The 17,934-nt window shown below is 38.2% G+C and overlaps 1 protein-coding gene across 39 annotated transcripts in view; it reads right to left on the bottom strand.

Moving 5' to 3' along the window:
- nrxn1 (neurexin 1) overlaps window positions 1-17,934 on the bottom strand; it is a 261,829-nt gene that overhangs the window by 96,891 nt on the left and 147,004 nt on the right. The window contains exon 1 of one of the 39 annotated variants that reach the window (XM_023963332.1): window positions 14,927-16,171. The exons of 35 other annotated variants lie outside the window; for them this stretch is intronic. In XM_023963332.1, the coding sequence (XP_023819100.1) occupies window positions 14,927-15,164 (238 nt within the window). In that variant the 5' untranslated portion in view covers window positions 15,165-16,171. Of the gene's footprint in view, window positions 1-14,926; window positions 16,172-17,934 lie in introns of those variants that run through there. 3 more of the 39 variants (XM_023963334.1, XM_023963331.1, XM_023963333.1) reach the window with 3 other exon arrangements.

Here is a 17,934-nt window from a genome sequence, read left to right as displayed (position 1 = left end):
GCGCTCCAATCCAACACTATCGGTATCTGGTAAAGGAGCTATTTCCGATCGATGTTTTTGAAGATTTAGTGCCATGAGAGAAAATCAAGAGCCAACGAGATCAATTTCTTTCCCCATGAATCGCCGTCCCCTTACTGTATTTTAACTTTCACAACAATTAAAGTGTCTGCTAGTCGGAGAGACAAAGCAGTGAGAACACAGCAGGGTAACAAGCAAAACCATAAAAACACAAAAGAAATTTGTTGGCTTTTTTAGCTGATTTCTCCTACTTAATGGTTGCAAAGATACAAACTCTGAAGACGGTCAAATAGACACAACTCCCTGTATTTTACTATATATCTAAGAAAAACATCACACTCCACAAAAATCCATGAGGATGAGACCGTCACGCTGATATAAATCGTAAATAAAACACACAAAACTTCGACCTGTTGATAAACGTGCAGATTCGTTTAGACCTCGGCAGATTCAATAACATGAAGTTTTCAAAACTCAACTCCTTAATTTTAGTGTAATTATTGAAAATCATGTTTTTGGTGTTTTCAATATGTTGTTGTGGCATTTTTCTGATGATGGAAGACATATATCAAGAAAATTAAACGGAAAATTGCATTTCTGTGTAATCCTTTGTTGTAAAATCAGGGGCGGATAAAAAATGCAGTTTGAAAAAGAGCGTATTGATGACATACATCACAAGCTCCCTTATTATGCATTCACTTGTGTTTTTGTTGCACCTCTGTTAGGTCGGGGGTGTGAGGGGCTGTAAGCTAGCAAGACAGCATTAAAACAAATAGCCCTCAGTTATGGGTGATGGGAAGGGGAGACTGGGGTTGCTCAGCACCAGTGGTCCCACCCAAACTCAGAGGTGAATTTCTAATGAACTACTGCCGCTCTGCAAAAACTATGTCTCAGGTTTTTTTTTCTTCTTAAAATTTGGTTAAAAACGGCATCAACATAATAAAAAGACCAATGGGAACGATTTGAAAACGGATCAAAAGATGATCACAGTGGGACTTTACTTTGTATTTATAAATGGTAATCCAACTAATAATACATCTTAATACATTGTAAACAACGTAAAATTCATCAACAGTCCTGTAAAATGTTAAATTTTATGGGGGAAAAAAGAGGATGTTCAATAGTCATTTTCCATGTGTGCACAGTTTTAAATTTTTTTCCCCCCACGACTGATTTAAATGTCTGCATGTTTGTATGTCTCTTCACTCACACTAATATAAACATCCCCTAAAAAACAACAAAAAACAGACTGTCGGCCTGGATTGTCCTCGACTGTAACCATCGTACCTTCCTATCTCTGCATAGTGGGGCTTTGTGTTGGCAAGGTGACATTCCTGTCAAGGTTTTTCTTGTCTCTGCCTGTTTGCTGCTCTGGCGTTGTACTGTGAACTTTACCGCTCTAAAGAGAAAAAAGCCATGGCATTAAAGATTCCCCTTCTTATCCAACTCAACATTTCTCTCCAAAACAACAACAGTGCAGTGTGGATGGACAGCAGAAACATTTCAGGGTTATTTGAGCAAACTACCCTTCATTTGCCAGTATTTCAGATTGTTTATTATTTTAATTTTTCTTAATCAAGGAAAATTAAATCACTTCAACAACATCAGGCTGTAATTTCAATATTTTCACATTGCCCCTAGAGCTCGTTCCATCTGCCTTTTATTGGAGAAAAAATTAATCATTTCAGTCACTATACAGTAAAGCTCTTATCACCAAAGCACTGCAGCACCCTATGAGATAACTACTCTAGCCCTTTAAAATACAAACTGGACATTTTTACGTTTTTTGTAAGACGTCTGATGTCTCATAAGGATATTTATATATTCTCTGCACTGTATGCATCATTTTTCAAGTTGTGACAGCCATGATTAATTTATTAAACTCTCATGAGCCAGTTTGCATCATCTCTAATGTAAGTTTGTTTATTTCAACTAACTTAAGAATACTGAGTCCACAGGAGTAGCACATTTAGAGAAGAAAGCAGCAAATACTAATGTTTCTATTTAATATTATTTCAGAAGTCAAAGCAGTTCTGTGCTCATCCATCGACCTTTAGAACCTGCTGAATCCCTTTCTGGATCATGAGATTGAATATTGCCTTTTATAAGAGGACTTCTCTTTGTTTACAAAAACTTTACTGTTGTTGCATTTTATGTAATAGAAAATGTAATTCTGAAATCTAATTTAAACTACTGAAGTGTTTTGTCGTTTTCTTATTTGAGAGATTGTGTGATTTTAGCACTTTTTCTTGTTTTGCTTTGGGTTGGCATTTGTGTTTATTGTTAGATTTTGCGATCAGGTTATTTTGAGACTTTTCTTATTTTTTCATGTTCTCCCTCTTCTCAGCCGGTCCATTTTATCACCAGAATAAAGTAACTGAACTCTGCAGCTCTTGTACATTTCTAAATGTTTTTCCTGGGTATAAGGTCAGGGCTTTGAGCCTTTATCAGCCTTTTTGGGTCTTCCTGGTTTTGGGTTAGTTCAGTCTTGTTCTGACATGTCTCCCAGGATGCACACAAGTATTTTAGCTTGGTTGAAAATAATTCAATTTTCTGTTGCTTGTTACATGTTTTTTCAGCCTATTTTAAATCAACCGCCAATATATATATATGGTAAATGACGTATACTTATATAGCGCTTTCTACCTTCTGTCGAAGGCCCAAAGCGCTTTACAGTCACAGCCCCATTCACCCATGCACACACACATTCACACACTGATGGCGGCTCTTCTGCCGAACACTGGCGCCAACCTACCACCAGAGGCAAAGTGGGGTTCAGTGTCTTGCCCAAGGACACTTCGACACATATGCGTGCAAGGCGGGAATCGAACCTTCAATCTTACGATAATGGGTCGACTGCCCAACCGCTGCACCACGGCCACCCCATATATATATATATATATATATATATATATATATATATATATATATATATATATATATATATATCACCCCACCCCCCCATTCCAAACCTCATAGTCTTCATGTAAAGAGAATGTGACACGAAGCTTTTGTCACGCCGCTCGACATCCAACGCATTGATATATATTTAATTTAAATAAGGAAAAAAATATAACTAAGGAAAAAAAACACCCCCAGTCTGACAATATGAATAGCTTTTCTAGGTAATTTATTCCTCTTTCAATTTTGATTGACATATTTTGTATGTCAAGATAATTACTAATGGTGGATCAAGGTGAAAACATGAAGGCGGTTGTTACTTTACTGGATTAGACATGGTAGTCACTGTATGTTTTCTGTGAATCTTTCCAGTTGATGAACGAAATAGATTGTTGGAGAGCGCAAACGAGACTGCAAGGTTTCCCTGGAACTCAGCAGCCAGTCTCAATCCAATCTTCATTCCATTATAATGTTCAGAGTTCCACTTCAGCACAACCCTTTAACAATACAAACCTAACCCTGGAGTGTTGATCCCCAGAAAAAGAGAGGGAAACTTTCTCTGCCTTTAGTGGAGCATGAACAACCCTTCGGGAGACTGAGAAGACTGCGGATTGTTGACTTCGCTTAATCCTCTTCAAACACAAACAACTGACTTTCTTCTAATAGGATAGATGGTTAACACAGAACCAGGAGGCGTTAGAATTCAAGACTGGAGCTATAACATGTATGACATACAATCACTAGCTTTATGATTCCAATGTCCATTCAAACATTAACTTGATTAGCAAACATCGAATTAGTTGGATTCTGTTTGATTATGTAGAACCGAAACATTTTATTGAAGATGGATTGGAAACCGAAGAACATGGCAGCAAAATAGACCAGCAGCAGTTCTGTCATTAAATGAGATCACAACAGAAATTCTACTTTCTACCATTTTCTGCTCTGCTTTTTTATGCTGTTGTGCTCTTTTTTTCAGCAATAAACCCCCCTTCGGTTTTATCAGATGACTGGACTTACAGTTGTTCTCCTTGTCAGCAGAAAGCCGAGAGGGCAGAATAGCTAAATCAACTGAGAGCTCAGACTTCTCACTTACTATGTGTTGCCTTAATAAGTCAGGGTGCATTGGCATATAAACAGCTCTACAGTTCATGGCCAAGAGATTAATGTGTAACTACTGGCCAAATGTTAATTCAGTATCTGTATATCTAATTTTGGGGGGTAAACATAATTGGAAAAACATTTACTTTTCCATATGTTTGATAGAAAATACTTAAATCCCTGTGAAGTTGCAGTTTTTATTATTATTTATTATCCACGTTGGTTGCTTTTACTTAATAAATAAATAAACAAACAAAAACCCTGTTAAAAACTGATTTTAAAAGCCTCAAATGCCTGGGATTCATGCAAGACTGGACCAAATAGGCTAATTAGCTGTTTCTACACTATTGTTTTAACTATATCCAGTGACCTGTGAGCCTTAAGCTTCTTCTAATGAAGACAATCCCAAAGCACCAATTTTGCAGAGGACAGCTGACGGGGCCCAACCTGTCTACATAAGCTGCAAAGGATTAATCCTCTCTCTCTGCCTCCTCTCTTCCTGCCTTGCTAATTTGATGTAATTGAATTAAGTGGAGACTAAAAGTGGGACACTGCTGCTTGCCCCTATGATTGGCCGTCCTTATTAGAGGGTAAAAGATACAGGCTTCACAATTACAGGAGCTATAGAACCTAATGAAAATGGGGAAAGAAAGAGGGGGGACACGGTATCTCTGAAATTAAAGTTGTTGCCCTGGCAACCATTTACATTGTCAAATAGGCAAATGTGGCACATCATTGTAGTTTAAATTGCACCAGTATATTGATCTGAAGTGAGGATTTATTCTAAACAATTTTTTGCCAAAGATCTGACCAACTATTTTTCAATTTGTACAACATAACTAAAGCCTTGGTCAAAACTACCATTATGGATGCCTCTACGGAGCATGCAGGTGACCCACACGAAATATCAAGGTCCTAGACTGTTTGCCCACAGAGCGAAAAAGTTCGTACAAATTTTTTCTGCGGCCGTACTGCGGACAACTTGTTGTAGTGAACACCTATTCAATACACAAAGGTGTATAATACTTCGCTCAAAAAAAGAAAGGTCAATGGAAATTTGCACGTTTTGAGCTTCCGCGTTCACTCACTTTCATGTGTCTCGTTAATGCGTGTCTTCGCTTGATTTTAAGTCACTTTTCGGGTCCTATGTACAATACATGCATCCATTAAAAGTTAAACCAGAAGACCTTTGACCAACCAGGGATTGGATTTGGTCGTGAGATATGGACAGCGTCCTTTTCAAAACACATAAGTAACAACTGTTTGAAAATTGATCATGGAGGGAAACTTAATAATTGCAGTTTGTACTCGGCTGGTATTATTTGACACCAAGTCTTTCATTTATCGGAGTAGAGCTGTGAAACAAAAAGCCTGGAGCAAGAATTGCGAGATTTTCACCTCTTGGACAATTTGCAGCAAGCCTGTAAGTACATGTACTTGTCTCAAGGAGGGACAGTCCAGTGTGAACACCATATGCTAAAAGCCATCAAGAATGCCTGTTTAGTGCAGTGATTACGGTAAGATGCTGGTACATCATACAACGACCAGTTCTGTGCAGTACGCTAGGTGCCGGTCAGTGCTGTTCCTGGGATAAGTGCGCGCTCCTTGCGGGCACCATGCAGTTTGACTGATAGACAATCAGAGCAAAGTTTGTGTTTGCATTGTGTGGGCATAGTTTGGACATCCTATGGGCAATAGATATCACCTTCACACTGTATGCGTACAGCATTCATGTGCTGTCAGTTGGCGGCCAGTACTCGCACCTTACTGATGACTAGACTGTGGGGTAAGGGCACAGTACAACGGAGTCACCTGTGAGTCACAAGTGCTTGCAAGTTAAATTATCCTTACAAATACTTCACAATACACACAACAATGGTACGTTCACTTTTCATGACATCCCTTGAGGTGGTTGAACAAGCCTCAGGCCATCTGATGGACCTACTTGCGCTCCTATTAAGATGTGGCTACTCCTGTCTACAACCCTCCTGGACAACCCAAACACCCGCCGTACCTGTATGGGCCAATCCCCTGTAAGGGTGCATGGGACTAAGATTTAAAGTCTAAGATCTTTTTCATTGCCTGTGCACACAGTACCAGTGCAAGTGTCTGCTATGTCTAGTATATATTTTCCTTGTCTATAAAATGACTGCCAATCTTGCTCCTTTATTCTACTTTGTCTATTTTATACCTCTACTATCCAAAAGGTTGGAAGGTTGACTCCAGGGTCCTTGTCTGAAGAGAACCACGTACGGTCATACGTACTTAGTAGTGTATCAACGTGAACTCTGAACCCACTTTTTACTACAGTATTAAAGATATTTTAAATGAAGAGACAGGTGTCTGCATCCTACTGTAGCAGACTTTCAGCATATTTTACACTCACGCTGTTCTGAAGGGATAAGTCTTGACTGCATCATAACACAGCCCCGGGGCAGCCATAGCACCCACCCTCGCTTTTTATGGCAGCACACCATGAATTCATGGTTAAGGTAAGGTTTGACCCTCTGGGCTTGGTAGCATTATGACATGAACACTCAATTGGCTGGTGACACTTTCACCCTTCAGCCCCATCCTCTGCCATGCTCCCTTCTCTAGAACCCAAAGTAAAACATGAGCCCTTGCCTTGTGGAGCCGACTGGACCATCCAGGCAGAGCTGACAAGACCCAGTGTCTTGAAGGAGCAATACACCAAACAGGCCCTTTGTAACCCCGACCAGCTGCATATCTGCCTCCCTCGCCAACAGCCTTTCCTCTGATAGAAGTGTCTCACAGTATCGACAGCTTCTAATTTACTCTCTCATCATCACTTGCCTCATTTGCTCCTCACAATGCTCTCTTTCTCTGGGTTCAGGTCTGCCATTTTGTTTGCCAGCAATTTGTTCATGGGATTTTTCTGCATCCACTGTTATGTTTGTGCAAAAATATCCAAGGTAAATGTAAAGAAAAACAAGCATCACTCAATTATCAAACTTCTCATGCTTGAAAATCTGGTAACACCGATAATGTGCCATCAGATGTCACTGCATTTAGCTAGTGTGTGTTTAAAAGTGTGTACTGAGCACAGCATCAAAATGGTCTCTAGAAGGCTGTTGTCTTCTCCACCAGGGAACCAACAGATGTGAAATGCAACTGCAGTTCTAATTACTGAAAAAGACAAGTGTGAGATAATTACACAGCTGAAGTGAGGCAGAAAACCAAAAACATCCAGGGCCAAAGCTCTGATCTGAGACCAGAGACAACTGTGGCTGCCCATCACCATCTGTAGCCCAAACTGTATCAGCACAATGACACAGAAGCTTCCCTTCAGAGCTGACAGAGCCAATGTGAAGGATAGAGAATGTTTTCTCTGTCGCTCAGTCCAATTTAAGTGTAATTCTTGATTTGACGATTTAACTTAAGCATTGAATTATAAAGAGAAAACCAAAATAAGTATTTGAAATTAAATAGATGAATGTTGACAGTTGTCTTGGACTTCACAACTATTCAAAAAGTAACTCAGACACAAAATCTTTTGAAAAATATTTTTGAAAAACCAGAAGTCAAGCAATCTTTGCAGATATCAGGAGAAATAAACTATTGGTTCCTAAAACTGGACAGGTTTATTTCATGCTTAGAACAGGACTTTGAGAGGTCTTAATGCATCAGACATACAAAGGTGGAGCAATTTAACAAAATATTCAAATAATGGCCTACATGTAAAATATATATATATATATATATATATATATATATATATATATATATATATATATATATATATATATATATATATATATATATATATATATATATATATATACACATATAACATTAAATCTGTCAAAACAGTTTTGCTAAAATATTTCTGCTTCTTTTTGTGTGCTCCTGTGCCTCTAGGTAATTTTATTTGAATAGCACAATAATATGGGGACTGTGTCCTTTCGTTGGATTTGTTTTTTAGTTATAATTCCTTGGTTCTTGAAATGTTCTGTTTTCCTTGTCACAGTCACACCAGGTACTACTTTTTTAATTATCAACAGCTGTTCTAATTTTGCTCAATCATCCTCAGTGCATTTAAGTGTCTGGTTTTCAGTTCATGCTTGTCTGGTCATCTGTCTGTTGCTTCATTTGTTCATTAGTTTCTACATGTGAACGTTTTATCAACTGTCAAAGTTTCTGTAACCAAGCCTGGTCTCTGGAATCATATGTCGTCCACTGCCAGTTTATGACTAATCTGGACTCTAAATAAAAGTAGAGTTTATTTTTACCCCCCAAAAAATGTCTGGAGTAACATTTCTCAAATTTTAATTTAATAGAGTTCTCTTTTCTCAATGCAATGTTGCATTATTATTAATAACTCAAATACAAAAAAATACAAAAAGCTAAAAATTTTAGACACTTTTATTTTCTGTCAGTTTAGTCTAGCTTTGCAGCCTGTAAGTCAGCATTCAAACAGTTTATTTTAGAATTTGTATATCCAACACATCCATGCCGGGGAACATGTAGCTGAGTTAAATACCTTTTTATTTTCTATAAGAGAAAAGTAACATGTTTAAAATTATATAAATAAATGTTAAAAAGGCGAATGTTTTTAGATAATTTTTGCTCAAATGCTATGTTATTTGTATATTAAAATGTTTTGTGTGTCAAAATGCTTATTTTAGGAGACGCAAACTCTTCTGCTTGAGTACTAATGCTTTTGAGATTTTTTTTTTCCACATTTATAGACCTTGCACTAAATATTGCCTTTGTAGAGAAACTGTAAGGAGAAAAATCCCTAGAAATAAACGCTATGCAGGTTTTTGTGCTGAAATGCATGTTTCCAATCCTGCAATGGGTGTGCAGTGATACGTCCCTTTATCAACAGGAAATGCAGTTGTAGGGTATCAAACCGGGGGTTTGCTCTGTTGCACACCGATCCACCACCAACAAATGCATATCAACATGGACTAAAAAAAGGAACGTGTGGGCATGAATTGTGTTTCAACACTGTGTTAGAACATATATGCTAATTTTAGCTTGCACTTAGGTGTTAGACAGGCGTGTTTTTTATCAGTCTGTGCCAGCAGGCTCGAGGCTCTGCGAAATGGAAGGAGCAACAAGGAAGGTGAAATCCCACACAATCCTATTAGAGTGGATTAGGGGCCAGCCTTTTTTCTGTCAACACTGCTCCAGGTGAGCAATTGTGAGTGCAAAAAGGAATCTATACATTGAAACTAAATATACAGTTTGTCACCCCTTTTGGAAGGCATAGCAACTCATTTATCAAGCCAACTTCGGTATTCATGATAACAAAGTTGTTCGATAATAACTTGTAAGCTAGAAACAATTGTAGCACTGTCGATCAAATTTGCCTCTGATACAAAACATGATTTTGTTTTTCCCCTAAGAGAGCCAAGGAGGAGTTGTAGTTAGTACTAAGTTGGATGCTCAAGAGAAGTTTTATATTTTTCTCGTCTAAATTCCATTGAAAACATTGGTGTTCTTCTTTCGCCATGGCTTTTTAAAATGAAATAACTTAACGTTTCTACCAGAATGTCTCCTCAGTTGAACAATAAAGTAGTTATCAGAGTCTGAACTGACACACTCATATCTTTTCAACAACTGCCCTTTCTCAGCAACCTATTCTTAATTATATTATGTAATAATTCTCTTTTTTAATAGGACCTTTTTCAATGTTCACTTCAGCAAATCATCTCTGCTATTGTCAATCTCAGCAGGCAATCAAAATTATTCAGAGTATTTAAAGAGCTGAAGAATGATCTGCTGGAGTGCCAGTCTGTGTGCGTTTGTGAGAATCAGAGTGCAAAGTGTTTTTATTTTTTAAAGGCATGACTGCCTCAGAGATACCCACTTCCTCATTACAGGTTCTCTAGAATAAACTATAAAATTCTCCAAATGCTTTTGCAGCCTTGATCTACACTTAACTCATGAAAACAGTTGGGCCTTTTCCGCTTTCTTTCTTTTTTTTTTCTCTTCCTGCCAAACTGAGAAGTAAGTCATTCAAGCAGTCAATCAAAATGGACTGAAGAACCATTCAGACTCATTTTTGTGCATCTTCTAACACATTGACATTCAGCTACAACAGCCCCTCCACACTTTCATACAGTGGCAGGGCAAAACCCTTAATGAAGAAGCAACTCTGTTTTTGGAGGTGGGGCATCACTAATCAAAAACCTGCATGGAAAAAAGTCACTAGTACAAAACCGAATCAGGGTCTCCGTTGGAGAACATGGACTCTTATACCTGCTAAATAGCTTTTTTGCAAACATTCACATGGTTGAGTTGTGTATTACAGATGTAAAAAAATATTCACATTTGTATTTTTTTATCTCTAGAAATGTAACATGTGGGTGCTTGATGGGATCAATTAAACGTTTAACACAGTTAAATGTAAATAAAAACAATATACCTTTAGCCTGAAAAACAAATCATATATCATACTAAATTATTGTGAGACTTAAAATGTTTCTATGCATTTTGGTGGCAGTTTGAAATCGAAGGTTGAAGTGTTTGGTATTTTTCAAAAAAGGTAAATGTTGTAATGCATTGGAATTTCAGGAAGCTAAAGAGTAATAAATAAAAATACAATTTTAAAAACCCATCAAACAATTTAAATGAGAATCAGTCAGCCTGTTCTCGTGATGTAAGTAAAAATGTTTTTATTTGAATAAAGATTTTAAACGAACAAGTTATATTTGCTGTTGTATATTTACATAAGTACATTTTGAAACAAGTGTTCCCTAAAGACTGATTAAACTGCACCACTTATTTTATTATTTTTTCCTAAAATAGTATTTGAGAAAAATGTGACTTTATTCCACTTAATTGTGCTATATTTGTTTATTTTTATTTGCTTGTACCATTTGTATTCTCGTAAGGTCTTGTTGCTGCCAGGAAAATTATAAAAAGTTATTTTGATTTTGAGTCACTCTATTTAAAACATTTTTTTTCAAAATATTTAAAAACTAGACTTTTATTTTTTTTAAACTTTTTTTTATCATGGGCAAGAAATGAGATCTTATGAACATACTGTTAAAGTTTTAAGCAATCATTTCTTCAATTAATTTTTTACTTGTTTTATACTAGTCAAGTAAGTATTTAGGCGACTGTTTTGTACTTGTGTGTTGTGTTAAATTAATGTTACTCGTTCCTAACAAAATATTTTGGCTATTAAAGGGTTTGTCTTAGAAAAGCCAAAAGCACAAAACCAAATCAAATGGTTAAAAAGAGAGGGGGACAAAATCTGATGTTAGAGCCACTGCACACCCTTTGGGTGAAGATTTAAACTCATCCTGGAAAAGTTAAAATGTGAGGAACACAAAACCCCTTGAGCCAAAGGACAAGACTGATTTTCCTTTTTGCCTCCCCATCTTCCAAATCTGTAACTCGGAAACTGGACACGTTATTACGCTAACCTCACAATGTCCACTACACGCACAGTCAGGTCTCATTTCCCTTCATGCCAACTGTAGCCCGGTCACCACTGAAGCCACACAGAGCAGCACAAAAGAGGCTGCCCACTCCTGTCTGCTTAGATGGACTCCAGACTAAAGAGGAAGATGAGGAGAAATGACGAGAACAGAGCATGAAGGAAGAGCAGGATGAAAGGAAAGTCAAGGAGGTCAAGCATTATAGGGTCAAGCAAGTTAAATACCCCCAACACACACAAAGAATAGTGTTTGTCCTCTCATGCAAAAGCGGCAAAGAGGAATAATAATAAAAAAAAGAATCTCTGATCTCTACTCCTCCACTTGTGGGTCAATAACTGTCGACGCTCCCTCCAGAGAAGAGGAACATGTACTCGGATCCTTATCAGGGCAGCTATCATCTCCGCTGCCTCACAGAAGCAGCAATACTGTCATCCTTACACTATCACATAATGACATCAGTTCAGATACATGGTAGTTATTATATTATTCTACACCACGGCAGAAGCAAGTCAACACAGGAAATCATCGGATTTTGCTGTCCTTTCACTCTCCTTCTTTTCCCCTTGCACCCTTTGCTCCTTTTCTTCTATTATTTCATTTTCCCCCCTCAATATTTTGTTTTATTTCCACTCTCCATCAGTTTACTTTTCTCTGCAGCAGTGCCAGCAACAACAAGCATGGTCTCTAATCCGCTCAACCATTTAGCTCTGAAGCTGGAGAGCATTCAAATTGATTATAATTACTTAAATTGCTTCACTGACTTTAATCAAACTGCAAAGTTTTGAAATACAAAAGCCAATTGTGCAGCAGTTACTGAAGCACATGTTAAGGCTGCTTCTGACATACATCACATGTAAAACGCAGAATCACTGAGGATTGTGTGGATGTGCTTCCAATTTGTGCTATGGTTCTGGTAGAAGTGCACACACATGTGTACCACATGTAGGTTTTGGTTTTATGCAACGTGACTGATTGCTATGTTGCAATGGCTGTTGTCTTTTCATGCAATAGACAGAAATGCCAACTGATCCATAATTAAAAGATGTAAAAAGATATTCCGTATTGATTGCATCTCCTGTATTCACGTTAAGTGAATTTGAATAGCAGGTACAGAAGAAAATATGAGTATCGAATTGTGTATGCAGTGCAGAGAAAGAAGACTATCACCTCTGGGACTCTATCCATGATAAATGGTAGATCTGCTTCTTAAAGCTGATACTGTCTGAACTTCATTATGCCTGGGCCTACAAAAACAATACATCACACTCCAACTCCATTTCATAGATCCTGATCGTGGTAATTTTCTCCATTTTTCCAGATAAATCAATGACAGACTTTCAAGTTCAACACAAAGGAAAAATGATGTTTGTTTTTTTAGGAAACATGCATTCTCCCAGCCCTTCATACCCCCAATTGTATAATCAGCATATGAGCAGCTTAACAGTTTAGTGTAGTTAATAGATTCAGCAGCATATTAATAATTCATTGTTAACATATTGCAAACAATATTTCCATAGAGTACCAACATTCATTTCCTTTTAGGCAATCACTTGAGACAAATATGCAAATAGTAACGAATGTAAGCAGATACAGTTATTCTGGAATCCAAAAAAGTATATTTAGGTGGCATGACAGCCAATTAGTTAAAAATGTAATGCTAGAGGTGTAGCAATTAATCCATTTATATTCTTATGATCCAACCAGATTTATCATATCAACTTATACCATTATACAATTATTTCAAAATGAAATAAATCTATTATTAATATTGGAACACATCATTTGGATTGAGGCAAGGTGGGTTTATTTTACTATAATGTAAAAACGACCAATCCCAGCGGACAACACACATGATGGCATGAAAAAAAAAGATATAACCATCACTACAGTCCAATGAGTGGAAAAACTCTGAATTATGCAAAGACATGTAAATAGATTTGCCAATAATTCTTGTTTACTTGTCTGTTTGTACACATTTAATTTACACTTGATTATTTTGCAAGAAATACAAGGAATCTCGAAGATGTCATCACCAGTACCCAGGTCTTTATCCCTGAGTCACACTGGTTGAAGTTTTGGCTAAAGATGTCCTGGATTGATTTTTATTTTTCTTTTGGGGGGGGGGGTGAATGAATTGGATCTTTTTTGAACCAAGATTGACTACAATTCATATTGTCAGCATTGAACGAAATGGATCAAATTGTTGTTAAAATGAATTGTTACACCCTTTTAGACAACAGAGATTTTATACACACAGAAACTTGAGATAAATTCAAAATTAAAGACTTCTTTGTCCTCTTCATTAATTCACTAAAACATTTTGTTATGCACCAAAAAGAATCTTGTGTAAATGAGGAAGCCAGTCAATTAGACTCAAAACAACCGAACCCAATGGAAACACAACCATAAAAACAGCAGCAGAGCTTTGCAGCTGAAGGATTTGTCCTGGAGCCAGCTATTATGTTGAAACAGCGTGTCTTCAAGTTTTTAATTATACACCCTCTCTACTGATGAACCAAGAATTCAATAATAGTTGGTAACTATGATTAGGTCATGCAGAGTGCCTGGACCACAAGCCCCCAGGTCCTTAGAGAGAGCAAGGGCCAAGCAGAGTGTTGTCCACTAAAAGCAGGTCACGGCAGAGCATCTTAATTGACTCTCTTGTTGTCCAAGTGGGGAGGCAAACCTTCCATCTCCCTTTTCCATCCCTGAGGGGCACCAGCTCCCTTGTTGGTGCAGGAGTAACTATGCCCATCCATCTGAGATCGAGTCCTGTTTTTCCACTTGCTTTTGTGCTGAAATAAAATCTCCTTTACTTGCCAGGGAGTTATTTATCCCAAACAGATTATTGTTTAATTTTTCTTTTGTATTTAAAATATAAGAAACCCCATTTTATGAGGGACAGTTGGGTAGCATTGAATGGTTTGCTCTCAGGATGCCTCAGCCTTACATCAGTAGGCATTACGTCACCCAAAAATGCAGAGTGATGACTAAAGATTTGGAGTCTTCTGGTCCCTCAAACATCTTGCTGGTGCAGGCTTTACAGTCGGATTGCACATGAACTTGCACAGATACAAAATAATATTGATTGAAAGAATTTTTAACCCCATTGAAGTGACTCTAAGGTTCAGATTGTTTCAAAGAAATGTAATTATCCGTGTAGAAGAGGTCATACATGTCATTTATGCTTGAGGCTTGGAATGCTTTAACACCCAGTGGCAACATGGAGCGCCACAACCTTCTAATCTGCTCTAATCTCCACACAGTGGAGCATTTGGAGACATGGATATGGCTAATCTCAGATTTAAGGGGAGGGACTTTGTTGAGACAAAAAGCAGCATGGGTTGAAGCCAGTGGTCATACTAAGGAACAAATAGAAAAAGTTATATCTTAAATCTAACTTGCAGGCATTTTCAGGAAATGTGTGAAAGCTGGATGTGTCATTTGTAAAAGTCTGGGAGGAAAAAAAGTGTTAAATAGAAAATACTTACTGTGCCCTGCTCTTAGGGATGCAGGTGATCTGTGAATAGCAAGAGGCATAGTGTGATGACGCTTGTTTCCATGGGGGAGGTGAATGTGATGGACACTGCCCACATCGCTTGGTTCTGATCCTGCCACAAACCCCAGGGCAATGATCCACAAAGCTAGATGGGTGAGTGAAACTGAATTCCAGTTTAGGGGTTCGGCAAGGGGCCTCAGGGGAGCAAACTGTGTCCAGTCTCTGAACATTTTCCTTCAGTGGCCAGACGAGGCGTCAGATCAAGGCAGAACTTCAGTGAGCCTTAGAGCCCCATACTTTTTTAATAAACTCTCTTCTGCCAGAGACACTGGACCACATCCATAGAACAAGAAACGTGGAAAGCTGGCAAATAAAAGGGGAAGAAGTAAATAAAAAAGAAGTAAAAGGAAGAAGAGCCTCTTGCTTTTTTTTCCCCCACTCTTCGAAAAATTCCGTAGCAGCTCCCAGCCAGGTAAAGAGGTATCATTTACCATCAGGCATCACTCAGGAAATTAGGGCAACCTCTGACAGAAACAGAAATCCCAGCTTGTTCTAATTCCCTTAGTTCCCTTGTTCTCTCTTCTCCTCTCTTTATCCTTCTACCAACCCCTCAAAAATGTTAGAAACACCTTCCAAACAAGCAAAAAAAACTGTCTTTAACATGTTATTCCAAAAATTTTAGTAAAAGGAAAGAGCTTACAGACCAGTGGAGGAACTGTAAAAGATCAAGATCTTGAAAGCAAAATCAAAGGAGCGAGAAGTTTTCCTTTGTTTTTCTCCTCCAGTGATCTCAGAGGACGTCCTGAGGAATGGGACCATAGTTAAATCCGTGTCTCATCTGCGTGTCGGACAGATGCGGCAGCGCACGGTGGACTGCGTGATTGCACCTGCAAGTTGTGCCAAGTCGCACACCCGTTCCCCATCCACAGATTTCTGCTCTTGGTGAGACTGAGCAATGGCAGCGACGGCACCTGAGTACAGCCCTGGGCAGAACACACGCTTACACGCGCACAGCATCGGCAGCACCGTTCCAGAAGATGTGCGCAAGAGGAAGAACAGAGAGAGGAGGAGATGGAGGAAGACAGAAGGAGGGGGAGCCTCAACAGCCAGCCAGGAAGCAGGAGGGAGAGTGGCTATGCAAATGGGTAGCATTCACATAGCGAATCACTGGAGCCTGAGTGCATTGCAGAGGAAAAGCCTATTTAGGTGGAATAGCAGGAATTGAGGAAATGCTCCCCAGACCTCATTCTCTTCCTCACATTTCTCAATCTTTTTTTTTTTTTTTTTTGCTTGACAAAATAGTAAATGTTGGAAAACATCTATAGATAAGCACAGTATGCGCGATTTACTTTGATCCCATTTTTATTATTTTATTTTTCCTCTCCCCTTTAATCTAATCGATGTTTACAATTTTAGGAAAGTTTAAATCCATTCTGGCTAGTGTAGTAAAAAAAAATATAACCCTCATGTTCAGCTAATCTTTGTTGTAAAAATCCTGCTCCCCATAGATTTTCACCAACTGTATCTGCCTCTGAAGTGTGTCGCTTGCAGGATTTTTAAAAGAGTGATGAAGATGCAGCTTGTGTACTCGAGGCAACACTTTCTCCCCTCCCAAACACACAGACACACACACATGTGCACGCTCACGCATAGACATGCGTATATGTAAACAAGGCACGCACAATACAGGAGCTGGCAGTTGGGAACTGTCCACAGAGAGGGTTCTGAATCTGGGTAAGTCTGCCTTGCCTGCTAATAAAAGAGCATTTCTCACAAGAGAGGGAAGGCTGATCACAGACTCTGTGTGGAGCAGGGTTACAGGAAAGTAGGGAACATGTGGACATAAAAGCCCTGCTGATAAACACAATCTGGTTCAGCTGGGATGTGTGCTCAGTGTTCAGAGTTTGGGACTGGACAACAGAAGGCTCAGCTGCCGTGTGGATGCTTCTGTTGGCACACTGGCCATTCAACATCCTTCCCTCAAAAATGTTGTGTTCTAAGCTGGATGAAGAAAAAGAAAAACTAAGCACTGCTGAGCTGATCTAGATGGTTTACAGGGAATATACAAGCACTTCATGCCCAAAGAAAGCCAATTTAGCAAGCGTGACTCAGAGGATAATACGTCCTTCTTCATTTTCTGCTTCAAGTGACTGAAGATGACAGTAAGCTGTGTTAAAATTATGAAAAATATAAATTATCATTCGTACAACAGTTTTAGCTTTTCATTTTTCTTACTAGTGGACCATTAACTCATAGCGGATATAACATTTTTTTTTTTTTTTAGTTAGGACAAAGAAAAAATGTAGTTTGATTTTATTGAGTGAAGATGTTTAAAGACTTAAATGCCAAACAGATGAAGTTCTTCTCGTGGCAAAATAGCAGCTACAGTACAAAAGATGCTGCACCAATAAACAGCTGTCTGTTCTCACCTTCCAAAAATTCCAACTTCTGCAGGCACCTGGTGTCAGAAACTCAGCAGTATGGAACAGCTATTCTGGTTTGCAAAGGTGAAAATAAATGTTCCTGCTGAATATCTCTGCACTGTCATTATTAACAGTAGTTTTATCTCCATAAATTATACTCCTCAAGCAATCTATGAATGAAAACCTCATTTATCAAGAACAATTGGGGTTAAATTTAAAGTCCACGAAATCTATTAAAAAAAGAATTTATGTTGGCAAAATGAACAATAGTTATGGTGTAAAATTCAACAACGATCTTTTATTCAGGAGGTGTTTCCTTTTGTCAAGACGTTAATTTCTAGCTTGTTCATTTGTGCCCCCCAGTGGCAAACGCCAAAAGTGCATGTGGTAAAAAAATGAAAGAACCAAAAATTGATGTTTTTACAGATTAAAGGGAAATTAGGATCACAGCTCTTAAAAAAGAAAAAAAGACAAAATAAACAAACTGTGTAAAAACTTTATTGCTTACATGTAAATTTGGGGAAATGCTTTTTTATAGTGGGTAATTGCATTTAAGTTGGATAACAAAAGTAGAAAA

This window comes from Oryzias latipes, chromosome 15 (assembly GCF_002234675.1).
Source record: "Oryzias latipes chromosome 15, ASM223467v1".
In the NCBI taxonomy this organism is placed as follows: Eukaryota; Metazoa; Chordata; class Actinopteri; order Beloniformes; family Adrianichthyidae; genus Oryzias; species Oryzias latipes.
Note: the sequence above shows the minus strand (reverse complement) of the source record. Positions and strands in the feature narration are given on the sequence as shown.